Source organism: Sceloporus undulatus, chromosome 4 (assembly GCF_019175285.1).
Source record: "Sceloporus undulatus isolate JIND9_A2432 ecotype Alabama chromosome 4, SceUnd_v1.1, whole genome shotgun sequence".
In the NCBI taxonomy this organism is placed as follows: domain Eukaryota; kingdom Metazoa; phylum Chordata; class Lepidosauria; order Squamata; family Phrynosomatidae; genus Sceloporus; species Sceloporus undulatus.
The window spans coordinates 129,137,400-129,159,817 of record NC_056525.1 but is presented as its reverse complement, the minus strand read 5'-3'; the positions used below and the strand labels follow the sequence as shown (position 1 = coordinate 129,159,817).

At 45.7% G+C, this 22,418-nt stretch overlaps 1 protein-coding gene across 1 annotated transcript in view; it reads right to left on the bottom strand.

Annotated features, from left to right (window-relative positions):
• Positions 1-22,418, bottom strand: part of SCYL3 (SCY1 like pseudokinase 3) — a 95,317-nt gene that overhangs the window by 13,304 nt on the left and 59,595 nt on the right. The window contains 4 exon segments of the mRNA XM_042461754.1: positions 8,639-8,761; positions 14,195-14,297; positions 16,018-16,074; positions 19,519-19,632. Coding sequence (XP_042317688.1) covers positions 8,639-8,761; positions 14,195-14,297; positions 16,018-16,074; positions 19,519-19,632 — 397 coding nt within the window.

The following is a 22,418-nucleotide window of genomic DNA, read 5'->3' as shown; positions in this document are numbered from 1 at the left end:
GAGGCTACGAGCCGAGGGCCATCTCGTCGCCTGTCGTCGTCCAAGGCATCTCGCCATGCTTCCAGCCAAGGACGGGCTGTGCCTTCGAGGGACAGGGTCTCCTAAGACCTTCATCGTCGGCAGCGGCTGCTGTCCTCCTAGACCTCCCGGACAATCCTTTCTTCCCACGAGGAGGTCCCAGGCCTGGGAAAAAGAGGCACCACGACAAGTCGGTTCGTGATCCTGCCCCAAAGAAGTCCAAGTCTTCTAAGGACCGGCCCACCACCGACCCACCGAGGATGAAGGACAGAAGCGCTCCCCTTCCAAATGGGCCCGCCGCTTCCACGTTCGACAGTCCCACGCGATCGGGACCTACGCCTGAGGGTCGGCGGATCCGTGCCTGACACCCGCTGCCTCAGCCCCCATGGACTTTGTCCACAGGACGGAGACACCGCTCTCCTTCCTTCGCCGGAACACCGGTCGGCTTCCCACTCTGGGACCGACACAAGACGACCAGCCCCACAGGCAGGGGATACCGGACCTGTTTCGACGCGCAATTGGCGGTATTATTTGTCGGTTTCGGAGGACAGAGCGATGAAGGAGTTTCACCAGGGAACCCCCGTCCCGTACACCAAGGCACCCTGTTCCAGATGGTCCCGACCGTATCTGTTTACGAGAGATCGCATCTCCACCTCGCGGCACTCGCGATCCCCAACGGACCTGTTCATCCGCCCAAGATCCCAAGTCGGGTGACGACCCTCTCCTCCGACTTGGACTCTGACGAGGAGCCTTTGCCCCGTCTGAAGCACCTTGGATGAAGAACGTCCTCTCGGTGTCGGCCTCGCCACAGAGATCAACCCAACCGTCTTCCCCGTCGGATGACGTCCGGTCCTTCACGAACACGGGTCAAGTTGGCGAGGCTCTCGACATACAAGCTCGCTTCCCGGATGACGACGCGGAGGACCCGGTAGAAGCGCGGGTGCACGAGTGCCCACTCCACCTTGTCTGCCTCTCTCCCGTCTCTTCAGACCATCGTGAAGAGGTCCTGGGACTCCCCAGCCACCTTGTCCGCGTCCTCTCGCAAGGTGGAGTCGCTCTACAGAGTCGCCCCGGTGAGCTGCCCTTGTTGAGGCCAAACCACCCAAGGCAAACGCGCGAAGGAGAAGGAGCCCAACCACGCTTTCGTTCCTAAGCAGGCGACTCCCCTGTCAACCGGAGACCAAGAAATTGATGGCCTGGCCAAGAAGGCCTATCGGCAGCGGCACTCACAGTGAAGGCCGTCAATTACACCACCTGCATGGGGCCTATATCAAGACCCTCATGGAACGGATCTCCCCCTCATCCCGGACGTCCCGGATGACATCCAGAGGCAGCTGGTGGAGATCAGGGATGAGACCATTCCATTGGGAGTTGGCTCTCACCACTCCAGAACCACGCTGGTTGAGGGCCTCGGACCTCAACCCTACAGTCAGGGAGGCCATCGAAGACATGCCGCTCGACGGACCGGCTCTTCCATGCCGAGACTGACGACCGCCTGACAGGAGTCAGGATGAAGCGGCGGCGAAGAACATGGCTGTCCAAGACACCACTTCTCCATTCTCGGAAGCGCAGACCCGTGGCAGCGCAAGGTCAGTCCAGGGAATCCCCCGGGATCAGCAGTCCCACAACAGGGCTCCCAAAGACACCGCTTCCCCTCCAGTCTTCCTCCTCCTCTGGCCGTCGAACTTCCGCCTCGGTACCGCAAGTCCCGCCGCAGACACCGACCATGGAAGAGAAACCTGAAGGGACGCAGCGCGCTTCGTTCTCTCTCACCCTCTTTCTTCTTGGACATTCTGAGCCCTTTGTTTAAACCTGGGCCTCTATAACATCGGACTCGTGGGTTCTCAACATCGTCCGTAGGGTTATGCCCTCGAGTTCCAAGAGCTCCCTCCAACTGGAGCCTTTCAGTCCACTTCCCCCTCGGACACCCTTCTCGACGAAGTGCGCGCTTGCTTGGTAAAGGGGCAATTCTCCCCTTTGCGCCCGACCATACCCCGGGCCTTTTTCTCCAGTACTTCAGGTACCGAAAGCAGATGGGGGCCTCAGGCCATCCTGGACTTGAGACAATTGAATTGTTCCGGACTACGCCGTTTCGATGGTAAACCTTGGCTTCCATCTGCCTCTGCTTCACCAGACATGTGGTTTGCGACGTCGACCTGAAGGATGCCTACTCCATATCGGGATCCGAGAGTCCCACCGGAGATTCCTCAACCTTCGCTGCGGCTCCAACTGTACCATTACAACGTCTTCCCTTCGGCTTGCCACAGCTCCATGAGTCTTCACAAAGCGCATGGCACCGGTGGTGGCATACTCCATCGAAGGGCTTCATGGTCTTTCCCTACCTGGAACGATGGCTGTTTGCAGCCGAACCAAGGCGAGCTGCAGGAGGCAATCTCCTTCGCTTGCACCTTGGACTCCCGCGGGCTGGTCGTCAACAGGGAAAAGTCCCACTTCACACCGCCAGGCAGGTCAATTCATCGGGGCCACCTCGACTCGAAAGATGCTCCGCATTTCCCCTCCGGACCGCTTTCAGGCCTTGACACGTCCCTCAGGCCGTGCATATCCCCAGAAGGGGAGAGCCAGAGACGTCCAAGCGCCCTGGCACATGGCATCGACGACATTCGTCACCCCTTGGCAAGACTTCGTCTTCGGCCTCTCCAATCTGGTTCCTCTCCGTCTTCTCTCCGTTGAGGACCTCCGTCAAAGTGGCTCACGGTACGAGGCCGTGGCCGCTTCCCTCAGATGGTGGCCGACAGCTGCAACGCGAACCGGGATGCATTTTCATCAGCCCCAGGCACACTGACTCTGACAACCGAGCATCCCTGGAGGGATGGGCGCTCACGCTCGACTCGTCGTCAAAGACAGGTGGTCCGCGCAAGACAACTTCCTCACACAACGCTTTGGAGATGCTCGCAGTGGAAAAGCCTTGAGGCGTTCGAGTTCGCTGTCTCAGGAAGGGTTTTTCCCCGAGGACAGACAACACACCGTGGATGTATTACATCACAAACAAGGTGTTACCAATCCAGGACCCTGCTCGACCTCAACGCTCCGCAATCTGGATTGGTGATATCCAGAGACGCGTCCTCCTCCAGGCGATCCACCTCCCTGGGAGGACACGAGTTGGCAGACCGCCTCAGCAGATATCCATCAGTGTGCCACGAGTGGAGCTCCATCCCGAGACAGTCAGCGACCTCTTCGACCGTGGGAACCTCCCGGATCGACCTCTTCGCGACCAGATGGAACAGCCACTGTCCCCATTTTGCTCCAGGAAGCGAATGGACGGATCCCTCGGAGACCATTCGCTTTTCCTCGGACATAGGAGCTTCTCTACGCCTTCCCTCCGTTCCCCTCCATCAGGGTGGTGTTCAAGATGACAACAGACCACTCGCATGCGATCCGGCACCCCGTGGTGGCCGAGCAGCCGTGGTTTCGCATCCTTCGCCACCTCTCCAGGAGATGCTTCCCTCCGTCTCGACCTCTCGACTCGTCTGTCGATCCCAGGACGGACGATTCTCACCCGGACATCGAGAGCCTGCCGCTGTAGCCTGAGGATACAGCCCTGACGCCCTGCCAGAGCAGGAGGACGGTCCATCCTGGCTGCAAGGAAACCTCCACCCGGTCCTACGCCTGAATAGGAGATTTGGCCTCTTCCTTGATCGAAAGGGCTTGTCTCCTGCTCAGGTTGTCCACTCCAGTGGTGCTGGGTTTTTGATGGCACTTTTGAATGGGGCTGTCCCTCACATCCATCAAATGCTACGTTCTGTCATTTGTGCCAAATACTAGTTCGGGGGAGGGTTTCTTTCTCAAAGCCCCTTGGTGAAGGGTTTCCTGAAGGTTGTGCCAACCTTATCCCTCCTGTGTCGGTACAACGCCGGCTTGGAGGTTGGAGACTGTACTGTCCGCCCAATCCAGCCTTTGAACCGATGCCACAGCGGACTTGAGACTATGGACTTGGAAAACGCTTTTTCTTGGTGGCCCTGCGAGCCCTCCGATCTCTTCGTCGGTTTGGAGGCCGGCTCGGTACCCTCAGTCCCCGAAGACTTGTGGGGGCTCTTGGAGGGTTTGTTGGTGGCACTGGGCGGTTTCGAGCCACGGGCCACATCGGAGGTGGCGGAAGGGACTGCCTTTCCAGAAGTGGCACTGGATACACTGGCCCGAGAAGATGAAGCGGGGGCGCGGAGGGCGGGACAGAGGACAACCGTGAACCCCCCTCTTGTACCTTGCCGAGGGCAATCGCCGAAGTGAGCCGGGACTCACGGTTCTTCCGGGCCTGAGACGAGAGGGATCTGCAGAGCAGGCAGGCCTTGGTATCATGGTTATTGCCAAGGCACAAAAGGCAGGAGGAGTGCGGGTCCTGGACGGGCACCTTGCCCCCACAAATGTCGCACTTCTTGAAGGGTGCAGGCATTTTCGAGGTCGTTAAAGCCAGAGGAGAATCCGTAAACGAGGTCAACAGTCCGAAAGTCCGAAGTTACCAGGGGCGGGAGACAAAGAATGGTCAAGAGTACAGTCCGAGGTCAAAAAACGAAAGTGATTCCAAGCAAGCGAAAGTTCCCTGAAGCAGCTAGCACAGTGGAAAAAAGGAACTGGGGAAAAGAACGGGAAGGCAGAGGCCTTATAACGGGTGGGCGGAGTTACCGCCAAAAAGTTTCAATATGTTGCAGAGTAAACTCTGCCCAGTGATTCCAGTAGGTTCCGAGCAGCACTGCGCAGGCGCAGTGAAACCCATTTGTATGATTCACAGAGACCACGAAGAAGAAATATAATAATGCATAATACTGTAAATAATAATAACTATAAATAAATATAATAACAATATAAAATTAATTTCATAGAATCATAGTTGGAAGAGACCAGAAGGGCCATTCAGTCCAGCCCCCTGCCATGCAGGAACTCTCAATCAAAGCATTGGCGACAGGTAGCTTGCATCCATTGGTCTGGATCCTGTTCTTTGAAACAGCAGAAAATAAGCTTGTTCCCTCCTCAATATGACATCCCTTCAAATATTTAAACAGGGCTATCATATCACCTCTTAACATTCTCTTCTCAGGACAATGGATGCAAGCTACAGGAAAAGAGATTCCACCTCAACATTAGGAGGAACCTCCTGACAGTAAGGGCTGTTCAACAGTGGAACTCACTCCCTCAGAGTGTGATGGAGTCTCCTTCCTTGGAAGTCTTTAAACAGAGGCTGGATGACCATCTGTCAGGAATGTTCTCTGGTGCAGCAGAAAAGAAGCTTGTTCCCTCCTCAGTATGACACCCCTTTAAGTATTTAACAGGGTTATCATATCACCTCTTAACCTTTTCTTCTCCAAGTTAAACACCCCCAGCTCTCTGAGTCATCCCTCATAGGGCATGGTTTCCAGACCCGTCACCATTTTAATCGCCCTCCTTTGGACACGCTCCAGTTCCTCAATGTCCTTTTTGAATTGTGGTGCCCAGGACTGGACACAGTATTCCAGGTGGGGCCTGACCAAAGCAGAATAGAGTGGCACTATTACAGTGATGGCGAACCTTTTTGGTTCGCCGTATTGGGGGCAGAGCTTCCCCCATCCGGGGGCGGGGCCACATGCTGGGGATGGAGCTTCCACCCTCCAGGGACGGGGCTATCCCTGTGCCCTTTCCCGCCTCCAGTTGTCTCTGAGAGACAGCTAGAAGTTGGGGAGGGGGATTGGGGGAGGGAGTGACAGGCGTGCCTGCTCCTCCTGCCCTTCCTTGGCCTCTAGCTGTCTCTCCCTGCCGGGTCCTGGGCTCCGTCGCGGCCCTTCCAGCCCCAGACCTTCCTCCGGAGAGAGAGATGTGGGGCTGGAAGGGCTGTGAAAGAGCCCAGGACGGCGGCGTGCTGGGTCTTTCACTGCCCTTCCAGCCCCAGATCTCTCTCTCTGGAGGGAGGGCTGGGGCTGGAAGGGCCATGACGGAGCCCAGGACCTGGCACGCCACCGTCCTGGGTTCTTTCACGGCCCTTCCAGCCCCAGATCTCTCTCTTCGGAGGGAGGTCTGGGGCAGGAAGGGATGTGATGGAGCCTGTTCGGCTGAAGGAAGGGGCTTGGGCACCCGTCCCAGGACCTTCCCTTTGGCCCTTTCCTTCTGCCGAACGGGCTCCAAGGGGTCCGTTTGGCCGAAGGGAAGGGAGGCCGAAGGAAGGGGCTTGGGCATGCTGCTGTCCTGGGCTCCCCCACGGCCCTTCCAGCCCCAGATCTCTCTCTTTGGAGTGAGGTCTGGGGCTGGAAGGGTCGCTACGGATCCCAGGACCTGGCACGCCGCCGTCCTGGGCTCTTTCACAGCCCTTCCAGCCCCAGATCTCTCTTTGGAGTGAGGTCTGGGGCTGGAAGGCCGCGATGGAGCCCAGGACCCGGCACATCACCATCCTGGGCTCCTCTGCGGCCCTTCCAGCCGCAGATCTCTCTCTCGGGAGAGAGGTCTGGGGGAGGAAGGGCCCCTGATAGAGCCAGGACACGGCACGCCACCACTGCTCCTCCTCAGGGGCCTTTCCCTGCCCCCATCTGTCTTTCTGGAGACACTTGGAGGCTGGGAAAGGTATCTGGGGAGGAGCAACAGGCACGTGCTGGTCACTCCGCCTTCCCCCCCGACCCTTTCCCAGCCACCAGTTGTCTCCAATAGGCAACTGAAGACCGGGAAAGTGCTAGGAGAAGGAGCCAGACATGCACACCTCTGGCTCCTTCTCTCTAGCGCCATTTTCTGTCTTCCTGCTGTCTCCGAGAGACAGCGGGAGGTCTGAAAATGGCAGGGAGAAGGAGGAACGGGAATGTGCGTGCCTATTTCTCCTTCCCCCAGTGCCCGTGCCCGGCAAAACGGCCCAGAGTGCCACTTCCGGCACGCGTGGCATAAGTTCGCCATCACGGCACTATTACTTTTCTTGATCTAGACACTATACTTTTATTTATGCAGCCTAAAATTGCATTGGCCTTTTTAGATGCCGTATCACACTGTTGATTCATGTTCAACTTGTGGTTTACTTGGACTCCTAGATTACTTTCACATGTAGTCTCGTTCAGCCAGGTGTCCCCCATCTGAGCATTTAATTTTTCTGCCTAAGTGCAGTACCTTACATTTCTCTCTGTTGAATTTCATTTTGTTAGCTTTGTCCCAGCTTTCTAGTCTGTTCAGGTCGTTTTGAATTTTGATCCTGTCCTCTGGAGTTTTAGCTACTCCTCCTAGTTTGGTGTCATCTGCAAATTTGATAAGTATGTCCCCAATTCTGTCATCTAAGCCATTGATAAAGATGTTGAATAGCATTGGGCCCAGGACAGAGCCCTGTGGACCACACTGGTCACTTCTCTCCAGGATGAAGAGGACCCGTTGTTGAGCACCCTTTGGCTTCGGCCTGTAAACCAATTACAAATCCATGTAACAGTTACCTTGTCCAGCCCACATTTAACAGCTTGTTTGCAAGAATGTCATGGGAAACCTTGTCAAAGGCTTACTGAAATCAAGCGATACTATATCCACAGCATTCCCTTCATCTACCAAGCTGGTAATTTTATCAAAGAAAGAGATCAGATTAGTCTGGCATGATTTGTTTCTTTGAAACCCATGTTGACTTTTTGTGATTATCGAGTTGCCTTCTAGATGTTCACAGACTCTCTGTTTAATTATCTGCTCTAGAATCTTTCCTGGTATTGATGTCGGACTAACTGGACAATAATCTTTTTAATTATTTGATTATGGTATTTATACCCCGCTCTTCAGCCCTAAAGGCTACCAGAGCGGCTTACAATTATTATTTTTACTTAGACAGTTCCCTTGATGTTAGACTAATTGGACGATAAATGTTGGGATCCTCTTTTCCCTCCTTTTTGAAGATGGGGACATTTGTCCTCCTCCAGTCTGCTGGGACTTCTCCTGTTCTTCAGGAGTTCTCAAAGATTATTGCTAATGGCTCTGATATTACATTTGCCAATTCTTTTAATACTCTTGGGTGTAGTTCATCTGGTCCTGGAGACTTATACTCATTTAGATTAACAAGGTATTCCTGTACTATCTCTTTGCTCATTCTGTGCTGAAAGCACACAAACAAAAAGCAACCCTCAAGTGTAGTGAAATTTGTTGAAATTACAATTACCTGAATTTGTGTCTATGGCATATCAAAAGACCAAGGAACTATTGTCTTAAGGATTGGTTGCAACATACACAGGATAACTCTAGCTCTACTCTTATTTCTACATCTAACCCAGGTCAGTTATGGGTGGCCTCACGTGCTCATACTCACAACCATGTGTCCTAACTTTGGAACTTTCTTTCCCTAAACATCTGTTCCTGGGAATAATTTTTACAGATCATTATTACTTGAGTAATTTTTCACTTGTGCACTGATCATTTTATTTGTAGAAGAGAATTACATTATCTATTCTGAGACTGCAGGTGCTTACTAGTAGAGAATTCATTTATGCAATCATTCCATATCTATCCATTTAGTTAGAACCTTGTATTTTGCTTCCTAATACATTTTGAAATTACCATTGGAAAGCATCTTTGTTTTTCAAAGAACAGTGCTGTTTATATAACTGTGACTGCTGAATGTGAAAACCTGGCACACCATAGTCCTTGAAGATTACTTCCAATCACATATATTATATTAGTTAACATATATTCCAACAGTATGCTCACCGAAAGAATTCATGGGATAGTAGATTAGACAGCGGGAAACGGCACACAGGATCAGGATTTAGCAAAGCAGTGCATAAGGTCTGCTGAAAACTGATGAAAACATCCTCTGCAACTGAAGGACACAATTTTGGAATTAAATCTGTCAAAAAAACCCCAAGATCAAGCAGCACTAGCAGCTTCAATTTTGCCCAGTTCTGAGAAGATACTCTTTACAAAGAGAAACTGCAATTCTAGATTTGAAGAGGATTTTATTTTACTTCACAGTGCAATACAGCTGAGCAGACCTATTCTTTGGAAGTGATCCGACATTAAAGGCATCAGTGGTGCTTGGCTGATTTGTGGTGTATTCCAAACAACAACACATTTGGGACAGTTATTTTTCTGAGTGTGTCACCAAGAGAAAACATATGATAAAATGATCTTGCTGAAGATTCCCACATTCCTTATACCAGGGATGAAAAACCTTTGGCCTGCTGTTTAATCCAGTTTGCTGAGGGTCAGGGAAATGTACCGTCCTCAAATGTGCAATGCCTGGAACACTGCTGTTGTCTCTGATCACTGACCAGTTATTACACATCTTGCATGTGCTCCCAATGTAGAACTCAGTGTGAAATTATCTGGTCTGCTAGCTTGGTTTCAGGTGGAAATCTGGCCTTTAAGATCATTAAAATGCTCCACCCCTAATAAGAACTATTTCTATGACTTATGCAGTCTGAGAAGCCATTACTTTGTCACCTGAGATACCATCTTAAACAACAGATTACATATACAATTGGCTAGTTTTACATTTAAGACAGCTGTCGTTCAGACTCACTACAGCAGAATCTCTAGTAGAACCTGATAAATTAGAACCACAATATCATTAATTAAGAGGCAGCGTATTAAATGAGTCATTTAAAACCAACACGGCTTAACAGGTTGTTTCCTACACAAAGACTGTACAAAAATGGAATACTCCTTCAATATCACTAAATATGAAAATAGAAAAATAATGGAAAACTGTTTTTAAGGAGTAAAGGTTCTGCAATGAAATAGAATACTAGTGCCTACAATGAAGGTCCCTTTCTGGATCAACACGATTCCCCAGAATTTCCGTTTGCAGATTGAGGAATATCGAACACACCACCTGTAACTTCAGCCAGCTGATACTGCATATCCTCTACCTGGGTGCCCATAAGCTTTGTGCCATCTGGCCACTGTAGTGTGCCCCTCCAACCCTGCAAACTGGCACAGGTCATGACAGCCACTCTTCTCAGATCTCAACTGGCATTCCCTTCTCAACAACTCTGAAAGCCACCAAGAGAAAACCTCTCAGTGAGGGGAAAACGCAAATCCAGCTAACATTTTTAGCAATCTCAGGCAGAAGTAAATACTATAGTTCTGTCAGATGGAACCTGGCCCAAGAAATTGAATCAGCTGTGATGTTGTTGGCCTCAATACTCTCCTGAGCAGAGACTGGATCCCACCACTCATGGTGAAAATCCAGACCCCAGACAATCCATGTTGACCTGCACAAACTCCTTGCCTTTCTCCACATACACAACCTACAGCCTCAGATGTGCCACCAACACTAAGGTCGCCAATCTATACACGCGATAGACTGAATGGTTAAGGCCCTCTATGAATGAATGAATGAAATTTTATTTCTATACCGCTATTCCTTGCAGATCACAGCGGTTTACAAAAATCTCCATCAAAAACACTACAATACATCAACCCATAACCCAATAATACAAAAACCCATGATACCAATTTAAAAACAATACAAAGTATCCTAAAACATTTCATACAATCAATTCACAATCTAAAAACCAATTAAAAACCAAAAACTCTACTCCAGATGTGACCCTCCTGGTGTCAACCTGAGGTGCTTTCTGTCAGCCGGGTGTTCTGGAATGTGCAAGCAAGCCTCCTTGAGGACAAAGGATGCCAGATAATCTTGCATCCTTTCTAGAACTGATTGTAGTGTTTCCATGTGGAAGTTCCACTTGAGGACAAAATCACTGACCTTGTGAAGTGTCAGGATTGGGTTAATACTGCCATGATTTATGTATGTGTGTCAGATTCTCAATTCTGTCGAAGAAGTCTTACTAGATGGACTTTTACTGACCTTTCAATAAAGGCTTTCTGTTAATCCTCAGAAATTTACTGAGTATGGGGAAAGTTGCTATGATTTTCTGACAATTAGATAAAACTCACCAAGGTCTTGATTGATCTGAAATGCATTTGGTGCAAACTGCCACACAACCAGAACTTAAGATGGAACAAACCCCAGAGAGCAACCTGGGAGCTGAGAGCAAGCTGAGTTGGCAGTCCAGGAACTAGAAGCTGTTCCTCAGGGAGCCTTCACATCCAGGTGTGAGGCATCCACTAAGGGGCCCAGGCTATGGAATCCATCCCAGCTAGGCCTGGGTTGCACTCGTGGTACAAGACTGAGGCTTCCTCATGGAAGAGGGAGTGATACCCAGCCAGCAGAGTTGCAGACTGGGATGTCAGCGGGTGGGGGAGCAAGGTGGCCCCCTACATTCTGGGGGAAAAAAAGAAGCGAAAATCAGGATCCTTCAGCAGGATAACAGTCAACTGGAAGGGGTCACATCGCTGGATGATCGGTTGCCCAACCAACTCTCCAACTGGCACCAGGGGTGCCGCAAGCAGCGGCAGCACCTGCAATTGTGGAACTGTCAATTCCACCACCAACTCCACCAGTTCCAGAACCTGGATGGTCTGGGGACTCACAGGTAATGGTAGGATTGCTGCAGCAGTCTGGGGAACAGCAGTTGTAAAGAGTTCATGAGCTCAGAGTGGGCTTTGATGGTGATCCAAAGATGTGCCATTCTTCCTTGCCCAGGTAGCAGTATTCATGAACACACATCTTTCCAGATGAGGCTTTGAGAGTTAGGTATGTAGCCACCCATTTGGAGGGAGGGGCAGCACTGTGGTTGGTGCAGCTCTACAATGAGGGGGCACTGGCTCTGTGTGATACGCAAGCCTTCATGGTGGAGTTGTGTACGAGGTTTGAAGACACATTTCATAGAGAAAATACCCACACTTTTTTTTTTCTGAATCTGCATCAAGGGTCCCAGTCGGGGCTCAAATACTTGGAGGAATTTCAGGACTTAGCTGCCCAAATTTTAGCGTGGCCGAACACTGTTAAAGTTAATCATTTTTATAAAGGTCTACATATCGACCCACTGGAGGGGGCATAGGGTAGCACATCCCAGAACCCCTGATGGGTCAAATCCTTCTTGCTGGAGAAGGGGAGCTGCTAAAAGAGATTGTTAGGCTACTACTGAGCCCACTGCCAAAAAGCCTCCTGACAATACGGTACACCAGGTGACTGGAGGGTCAGGTAAGACTGAAAAGGAGCAGTATCAGCACATGGTATTCTACCTGGGAGGTGGCAAGGAAGGGCACCTGGAGGCCACCTGCTCACAGAAAGACACCACCACCTGTGGTGTGGCACTACAGAATCTGCATTGGTCCCCAAGTTTGGGGAATAGAAACCCACCAGTGACAGGAGGAAATCCATGGGATGAACCAGCTGGTGAGTCATCAGTCATCTTGGATGACACCAATGAAGCCCATGGGAGAGCCGGGGAGACAGCATGAAGAGCAACACAGCAGCTACCAGATATCTGTTGAAGTAGCAGAGTTGGAGGCATGGAAACAAGAGCTTGTTCCTCCACCCTTTGTTGTCGTAGACGGGAACCACCAGTTCAAGTTATGGAAAGTCTACTTTAAGGTTTGATGTTTTTAACTTGTAATGTGCTGTTAAGTTTAAGTGGGGGTATGCCAAATTTTTAATTTGGGGTGATTAAGTTTAGGCCAAATGTGTTAATCTGAGAAAGGGGAAATGTGTTTTGGGGGAGCCGAATGTCAGGATTGGATTAATACTTGGCAGTTCCACCAACGGCTCTATCAAGGCTGCAAGTCTTTCAGGATCTGGCTCGGCATTTGTGGAACAGACTTCATTTGCACCTCCATCTGGAGGAGGATCTTCTGTTGTTAGCTGCTCTGAAGTCGATCTGGACTCATGGGACTCTATGGATGAGACATCTCCAAGACCCTCTGTTCTCCACTGCTTTGCTTAATTCCTGCAACCCCATACCTGTTACCTCCTTAATTGAGTCCATCCACTGTGTGGCCTTCCTCTCTTCCTACTTCCCTTTACCTTTCCCAGCATTACTGTCTTTTCTAATTAGTCCTTCCTTCTCCTGATGTGTCTGAAATATGACAGCCTCAGTTTGGCCATTTTGGTTTCCAGGGAGGTTTCTGGCTTGATCTGCAATAGGACCCATTTGTTTGTCCTTTTGGCTGTCCATTGAATCTTCAGCACTCTTCTCCAGCACCACATTGCAAATGAATGGGTTTTCTTCCTATTTTCTTTCTTAACTGTCCAGCTCTCGCATCCATACATGGTAATAGGGAATAGGGAGGATTTTACTTGCTTTCATAAAAGGTTGAAGACCTTCCTCTTTGATTCATTAGGTTGTTGTTGTTGTTATTATTATTATTATTATGTATGATTATATTTATTTGTATCCTGCTCTTTTCCCTGAACTGGGACTCAGAGCGGCTCAGCAATATTAAAAGAACAATACAATTAAAACATACAAAAGAGGTACATTAAAAAGTAATTAAATTATTACAATATTAAAATAGATAGCTATTAAAAGAATAAAATACATTTTAAAAATATAAAACTGTTTAAAACATTTTGGCCAAATGAGTAGAGACTGACGAGGATTTTGTTTTTAGCATATTAGTATATTATTTTAGTATTTTAGCGTTTTATAATGTTATGTTTTATTGTGTGTTTTTGAATGTATATCTTCTGGTGTACTGCTCTTTGGTGAAAAGGGTGTTATAAATAAACATGATGATGATGATGGATGACTGAAATATCAGAAGCCTTCCCTATAAAGAACAAGCATGTAGGATTTCCTCCCCACACTGCAAGAAAATATCTTCTCTATCAAAAGCAATTCATTAAAATACATTAATATAATATAATATAATATAATATAATACATGTAGTCCAGCATTGTTCCCACAGTGACCAACAAAATGGCTATGTAAACACACAAATAGGGTGTGATATTCTTTTAAAATCATAGAAGTTTAGCAGCCAAGTTTATGTCAGCAGGTTCTATACCTTTAAAAAAGGCAAAGGTATTCCCTTGATATGAATGTCTAGTCATAACCAACTGTAGGGGGCAGTCCTCATCTCCGTTACTAAGCCAAAGAGCCAGCATTGTCTGAGGACTACTCCAGTGGTCATGTTGCCAGCATGACTGCACCAAAGAGGTACCTATTTATCTTCTTGCATTTGCATGCTTTCGATCTGCTAGGTTGGAAGAAGCTGTGACTAGTGATGGGAGCTCACCCCATCATGCAGCACTCAGGCCTCGAACTTCTAACCTTCCGTCAGAATTGGCATCTTAACCACTAAGCCACTGCATTTGTAACCTAAATTTTGAAGTACCTGCAGTAGAAACCTTGGCATTCCTTGAAATTGTACCATTTTGTTTCTAATAATTCTTACCCTCTTCATTTAAAAAACTCAGCAGGTTTTCAACCATTACACCAAATGAATATGCATCCCGGGAATGACCCTGGCCTCCAGGAAGAAGCTGGAAGTCTGTAGCCTAGAGTAACAGAAATAGGATTAAACATTAAAATCTGACTTAGCCCTTTTCAGAAACCCTCCCGCTCCAACTTTAATCCACACAGTATTTCATTTAAGACATTTATACCCTTTTCTTAAAATTTTGAAGACAGTTTAAAAAGGCAAAAAACAATAAATGACAGGAGCACAAAACACATAAGATACAATAGCAAATATATGTGTGTTTGTGTGTGTGTGTGTTGGGAATGCGTGGGAGAGAAGCCTAGAATTCAGAGTCATGAATTCAAAATTTTCATATACAGAATCTTCACACTGAAACAGGTTTTCAGGAAGTTCTGACAGAAGTACCAAATGACCATATTGGTTTATAATTCATTGATTAGAACTCTATGCTTTAATAATACCTAATCAGAAAGAAATTCCATTATGAATACAGACTCACTTTCAAGTAACTTTATAACCACATCCTTCAAATGCTGAACATATATTAATAAAAAGCTTTAGCACCAGGGTTGGCTGGTTTAAAACAGGTGGCTCCTGTGTTTTAAAATTGATTATTCCATTTTTTAAAAAAAGTCTGGCTAGTACAGTATTACTATTTTCCAACCCTCTTACTGGAATAACAATGACTGTATGAATTGAAACATTTTAACTTTAACAGTTTATTGGTAGTTGTTCATTGGTAGACCAGTATCAATTCTCAGTTGCATCTTTTTAATCACTTTCTATGTGATTAAGAAATGCCATTTAGAAATAAATCCTTGAATTAACGGAAGCTCAATTAGAACAACTTGATTTAAAAAAAGGACTTTTAAAAAAATAATTATTATTTAAGCTAGTTGCCATAACATCTGAACTGCCTTTTGCTACTTAATTTTCTGATTTCGTCCTACATTGATGTATTCCTACATATTAATGCAAATAAACAAACAGTTTAAAACAACAACAAAAACAAACAAACAAACAAAAACCCCAACCCTGTCCCCCCTCCAACCATGCTCAGCACATATCTGTGTAAGACTCAGGAACATCTTTAACTGTCCCTGTCATATTAAAATGCAGGATGTAAAGGCACTGAGGAGCAAGGAAAAGAAAATGAAAGGAAACAGAAGCAAACTTCAACCTCAATGGACTTAACATTGTGCTGGCATTTGAAAGAGAGTTTTCTTTTTCTCATCCATTCCTGCAGCATTCCACACTGCCTGAAAACCAACTCCGGAGCAGGGGAAGGGGGCAAAATGTTTTGTGAACACATGGGGAGTTGCATGGGGGAAACTGGTCCCCCTCCCAATTTCACTGGATTGTAATGTTCTACCCATAATATGGGTAATAATAATATGTAATAATAATATGTAATGATCCTACCCATTATATTATTGTTGTTGCCTGTTTTGAGAAACCCTGGACTTGTAAAAGGAGGAGAGAATATAAAATTTTAAATAAATAAATATGCTTAGTAAAACATGCCTAAGAAAGATAATCTGAGATTTTGATCCCATCATGCTTGGAATGTCAATTAAATTATTTACAGACAAATCCAGAGACAACATGCTTGAGAGCTCGGTTTTCCCCACAGACTATTCCAATGCAAAAAATGGAACAGTGGCTTCACGTTAGTATTTCCCACAACAGATTAATGCAGTTAGTAAGGTATCTTTTCTATTTGATATATATGTCAAAAATATACAGATGGAATTTTTTTTTAAACTTCTCCAACATACATAATGGATAAAGCCTACCAGTTCTTCAGGTGGAATACCCGTCTTCTCTCGTATTGACTTGATACTATTCAGAAACTACAAAAGAAGACATGTTTTAGCTCTTGTAAGTCTTGTAAACCTATGATCAACACTTTGTGAAAAGCAGCTGCACTTCTGAACACCAAAGATTCCTCTCTTGTCCATCTCTCCTTTCAAGGAAGTATAGCTATTTATAGAATCTGTTGCACAGCCTATAGCAGTACTTTTCAAGCATCACAGAATCATAGAATCACACAATTGGAAGAGACCACAAGGGCCATCCAGTCCAATGCCCTGCCATGCAGAAACTCTCAATCCCAACAGATGGCCATCTAGCCTCTGTTTAAAACCTACAAGGAAGGAGACCCCACCACTCTCCGATGGAGTGTGTTCCACTGTCAAACAGCCCTTACTGTCAGGAAGTTCCTCCTAATGTTGAGGCGGAATCTCTTTTCCTGTAGCTTGCATCCATTGTTCCAGGTCCTGTTCTCTGGAGCAGCAGAAAAAAAAGCTTGCTCCCTTCTCAATATGACATCCCTTCAAATATTTAAACAGGGCTATCATATCATCTCTTAACTGTCTCTTCTCCAGGATAAACATCCCCAGCTTCCTAAGTCATTCCTCATAAGGCATGTTTTCCAGACCCTTCATCATTTGAGTCACCCTCCTCTGGACACACTCCAGTTTCTCAATGTCCTTTTTTAATTGTGGTGCCCAGAACTGGACACAGTATTCCAGGTGGGGACTGACCAAAGCAAAATAGAATGGCACTATTACTTCCCTTTATCAAGACACTATACTTCTATTGATGCAGCCTAAAATCGCATTGGCCTTTTTAGCTGCCGCACTGCACTGCTGACTCATGTTCAACTTGTAATCTACTTGGATTCCTAGATCCCTTTCACACGTAGTCTCGTTAAGCCAAGTGTTCCCCATCCTATATCTATGCATTTCATTTTTCCACCCTGGGTGCAATACCTTACATTTCTTCACGTTGAATTTCATTTTGTTAGCTTTGGCCCAGCTTTATAGCCTATTCAGGTTATTCTGAATTTTGATCCTCTTAATTTGGTGTCATCTGCAAATAAGCATGCCTTCTATTCCTTTCTGAAATCAAGATATGCTATATCCACAGCATTCCCTTCATCTAGCAAGCTGGTAATTTTATCAAAAAAAGAAATCAGATTTGTCTGGCATGACTTTTTGTGATTATGGAATTGTTCTAGTATTTCCTGGTATTATGTTAGACTAACTGGACAATATTTTTAAATTATTTTATTATGGTATTTATACCCCACTCTTCAGCCCTAAAGGCTACCAGAGCAGCTTACAATTATAATTTTTACTTAGACAGCTCTCTGCCCTCAGGCTTACAATCTTAAAAAGACATAACACAAAAGGAGAAGGGAATGGTGGTGGGGAAAGGGATCAGGTCCAGCAGTTCTTCTCTCCCTTTGAGGCCTGGACCAAGACAGATGGGCTGGAGGGATGGCTCTGCTTCTTAAGGATAGGCCTTGATGGCGTTGGGCCTATCTTTTCACTCCCTCCCAGGATGGATGGAGTCAAATGTCATGGAGGCTCTTCTTCTTAAGCATAGCCCTGATGGCATTGGGCCTATCTTTTCACTCCGTCCCAGGCAAAAAAAGAGATTAATTAGTTTGGCATGACTTGTTTCTCTGAAACTCGTGTTGCCTTTTTGTGATTATGGAATTGCTCTCTAGATGTTTGCAGACTCTCTGTTTAATGATCTGCTCCAGAATCTTTCCTGGTATTGATGTCAGACTAACTGGATAATAATGGTTGGGATCCTCTTTTCCTCTTTGCCCTCCCCGTCTGCTGGGACTTCTTCTGTTCTCCAGAAGTTCTCAAAGATTATTGCCAATAGCTCTGATATTACATTTGCCAGTTCTTTTAATACCCTTGGATGTAATTCATCTGGTCCTGGAGACTTATATTCATTTAGATTAACCTGTACTTATTCTGTGCTGAATTCCCCCTATTATGTCCTCCATTTTCCTCAGGTTGACCACCCTTTTCCTTTTCTGAGAAGAATGAAGCAAAGAAAGTGTTGAGTAATTCTGCCTTTTCTCTGTCCCCTGTTAGCATTTTGCCATCTTCTCTCCACAGTGGCCCTACCATTTCCTTCTTCCTTTTGCTGCAGACATACCCCCAAAGCCCTTTTGATTGTTCTTAGCCTCTCTAGCAAGCCTGAGTTCATTCTGTGCTTTACCTTTTTTCACTTTATACCTACATGCGCTAGGTATTTGTCTGAATTCCTCTTTGATGATTTCTCCCTTTCCATAATTTTTATACATCTTCTGTTTAAAATTTAGCTCAATTGACAGTCCATTAGTCATCCATCCTGGTTTCTTGAGACACCTCCCATGTTTCTTCGTCACTGGAACTGTTTTAAATTTTGCCTTCAGTATCTCCCTTTTGAGACACTCCCATCCTTCCTGAACCCCCTTTTAATATTCCTGACGATGGGATCACCCCCAGTATTTCTCTAAGTTTACTAAAATCAGCTTTCCTAACATCTAGAATGTGTGTCTGACTATGCCTGGCTTCTCCTTTCCATTGTATAACAAACTCTAGGAGAACATGAATCACTCCCACCTAAGGATCCCACCACTTGCACCCCATTAACCAGGTCATCCTGACTGGTTAGGATCAGATCTAAAATAGCTGACCCCTTGTTGTCTCTTCCACCTTTTGGACAATGAAATTGTTTTCAAGATAAGTGAGGAATTTGCTACATCAAGTTTATTTGCCTCTCATTGTTGCGTCCTAGGAACTTTAAGAGCTAATATCGCTTTAATATCCCTTAGCACAGAAGAAAACCACTCCTTAGGACACTATGGAATTGTGTTGTTTGAGATGAACACGAAGTGCTATTGATGTGTAGTGGAGATACTGACTAGATATTAGGGGAAGATCCCAGTTTCTTTCTAGTACACTAATACACATATATAAACACACATTTTGTTGCCATAACTTTATTTCCTCATAAGCAGTTTTTTCATCTGCATACCATGGTATCTGTAATTGCTAAGGGTGCATTTCTTGCCATTAAGTCTGCAATTCCCATTAGGTCTTGTTTTGCAAGCCAAACCTGTTTATGTGAGTCAACAATACAGTAATAATTCCTGATTTGCCTGGTCTCGTAAATATGATCAGCAGATAATATGTTTTTCAACTCTTGTCAAAGTCATTACTTCTATAGAGTTAGATATGGGCACAAAAAGAACTAAACTAAGGGTGTGACAGGTAGGTAGGGAGCAAACACATTATTGCAGCAAAAAAGATCGTCTCTACAGCCAGAAAAAAAACAGTTGCTATTCTGTTTATAGCTAACTATATGTCCCATACTTCTATTCAGGGGAACTGTAAGCTGATTTTGGAATAAGGTGTTAAGGTTGGGTATTGAGCTGGCACACTCTTCAATGTAGAATGTATTGAGAAAGAGCACAGGTGATGCTCTCTTGGGAACTGTCTGTTTACCTCTGTTGTAGCTTCATTTTGATTGCAGACTGTTTCCATGCCTCCTAGTTTCCAATGCCCATTTTCACTAACAAATATGGAAGAGAGGCAGATATTGTTGTGTGTTAGGTGTCCCTGAAACATATTTGAAAAAGAAAGGGGGAATATGCTGTAAGACTGAGAATAGTTGCAAGCATAAAACTCTTGTTAGGACTGATTAGATGCCAAGAGACTCCAAAGGAAAGTTACCAAAACCTCAGAAGAGTTTTATATGTCACCAGAGACCTCTTGTAGGAACATTATGCCAGGCCAAGTTTAACTATTACAATTCACTTTATATCAGACATACCATACCTGGGCAAAAAGAACAATTTATTCTGCCTCAGGGTCTCTTCTTGAAATCGAGATAATAAACTCTCAACAAACAAACAAACAAACAAACAAACAGCTAAGCAAACACTGCACTGATTTTTATAAATAATAAAAGCATACTGTGAATACCAAAATCCAGAATTCTTCAGAAGACAAATAACTTGTTATATATTTCAGCAGGAAGTCTTATTTATCCTGCCTCCACCTAAAGTTATGTAATTTATGTGAGCTAGATACTTAATATTACCAGAAATCTATCTTTACCAAAACCTCAGGAAGAGTATTTTATTTTAGAAAACATAGTCCCTATGCCCAGGAATATATGAATTTCACTATCCTGTGTGCTGCTAGTTCTCCTCAATGTGGCTGCTTATTCTTTATAGTTGTCTATGCTTTATAGTTGTCTCTGTCCACTGTGTGGACCAGTAAACAGTTTATAAAAACTCAAACATCAAATTCAGATAATGCATGCATATATAATGGACTTATTCAAATGTATGCGTGCATGTATATGTGCATGTATGTATACTACAAATGTGTGTGCTCAAAAAAGAGTTTTTTAATAGACAAGAACAGGCAGCTTACCTATAACTGTGGTTCTTTGACTGGTCATCTGTGCCCACATACAACTGTGTTTGTGCCTGTGCTGAATATGACATACATGGAAAATTCCATAGCTAAGCAGATTTGGTGGGAACCTTTGGAACACCAAAGCTACCCCTCTTCAGTTCTGTAGTCTGTTCACTGTTACACTGGGTCTGCAAAACAACAGGGGAGGAGGGTGTATTGTGGGAGAGCACAGATGACCACATGAAGGACCAGTTACAGTAAAGCAACCTGTTTTTCTTCATGGTCTCTGTGCCTCACACAATTGGGTAACTGACAAACTTACCACTGGCACTGATGCAAGTCAACTGAGAATAGAGGACAGTACTTCCCTGCCAAAGACACAACACTACAATAGCTCTACAATGTAGTCTATAATGCTAGATTAAGATAGAAGGCTGTGAATATGTAGCTGCTTTGTATATATCAGGCAGTGAGACACCTCTCAGCCAGTAAGAAGACGCTGGCTATCTCTCACACAGATGTAGCGGCTGTGGCCTTTTTTACCTGTTGGAAGGCTAGGTTGACAACTTCCAACACCTGTTCTGAAAGTCTCTAAGGGAAAACTGCCATCCTATCCCCATCGCAGAGGAAGAATCTGGGAAATTTCCTTATTTGGGTAGTCTTATGAGCATAGTACTCTTCTCATGTCTACATAATATAGAGTCTGTTGCAGTTGTGAAATAGGATTTTGATAAAAAGCTGATAATACAATTTCCTGATTCAGGAGCAATGGAGAAACTACCTTAGAAAGAAGGAGAGGCAATGGAGAAACTACCTTAGAAAGAAGGAGAGGTCCATCCAGAGCACTATTTTTCATTCTGAAAAATCACAGAATCATAGAATCGTAGCGTTGGAAGAGACCACACAGGCCATCGAGTCTAACCCCCTGTCATGCAGGAAATCTCAATTCAAGCATCTCTGACAGATGGCTATCAAGCCTCTGTTTAAAGACCTCCAGGGAAAGAGACTCCACTACTCTCCAAGGGAGTGTGTTCCATTGTCGAATAGAACTTACTGTCTGGAAGTTCCTCCTAATGATGAGGCGGAATCTTTTTTCCTGTAGCTTGCATCCATTGTTCTGGGTCCTGTTCTCTGGAGCAGCAGAAAACAAGCTTGCTCCCTCCTCAATATGACATCCCTTCAAGTATTTAAACAGGGCTATCATATCACCTCTTAACCTTGTCTTCTCCAGACTAAACATCCCCAGCTTTCTAAGATGTTTCTCATGGGGCATGGTTTCCAGACCCTTCACCATTTTAGTTGCCCTCCTTTGGGCATGCTCCACTTTCTCAATGTCCTTTTGTGGTGCCCACAATTGGACACAGTATTCCAGGTGAGGCCTGACCAAAGCAGAATAGAGTGGCACTATTATTTCCCTAGATTTCTCTGTCCCCTGTTAGCATTTTGCCATCTTCTCCACACAGTGGTCCTACCATTTTCTTCTTCTTCCTTTTGCTGTGGACAAACCCAAAAAAAGCCCTGTTCGGGCCCAATGCTTCATAAGGTAGAAGGCAGTAGGAAAAAAGACCACCGGATTAAAGATGGAAAGACTAATTCAAGGAAGCCATGGCAGTTAACACAGAGCCACCAATGGAGGGTTCAGACTATAGGACCTATGACATAAAGGACCCTATGTAGAAAAACCTGCTTGGGATCAAAGTGTTTCAGGAATCAATGTTGTAGGGGCCAAGGCCTGAGTTGGGAGCACAGCATCACTGCTGTGGTGGAAGCAAAGATCCCCAGCAAATGCATTTAAGAAGCTGGCATTCATTTGTCACACATTATTTGGAAGTCAGATGGACTTGTGTCAGCTGTGTGAAATAGCACATCTTGAGATTCACCCTAATGCTGAGGTCATCTAGAGGATCAAGTGTTCAGTTCAAGTTCCTGTGAGTGCTGGACTCCACAGAACAAGGAATAATAATAATAATAATAATAAT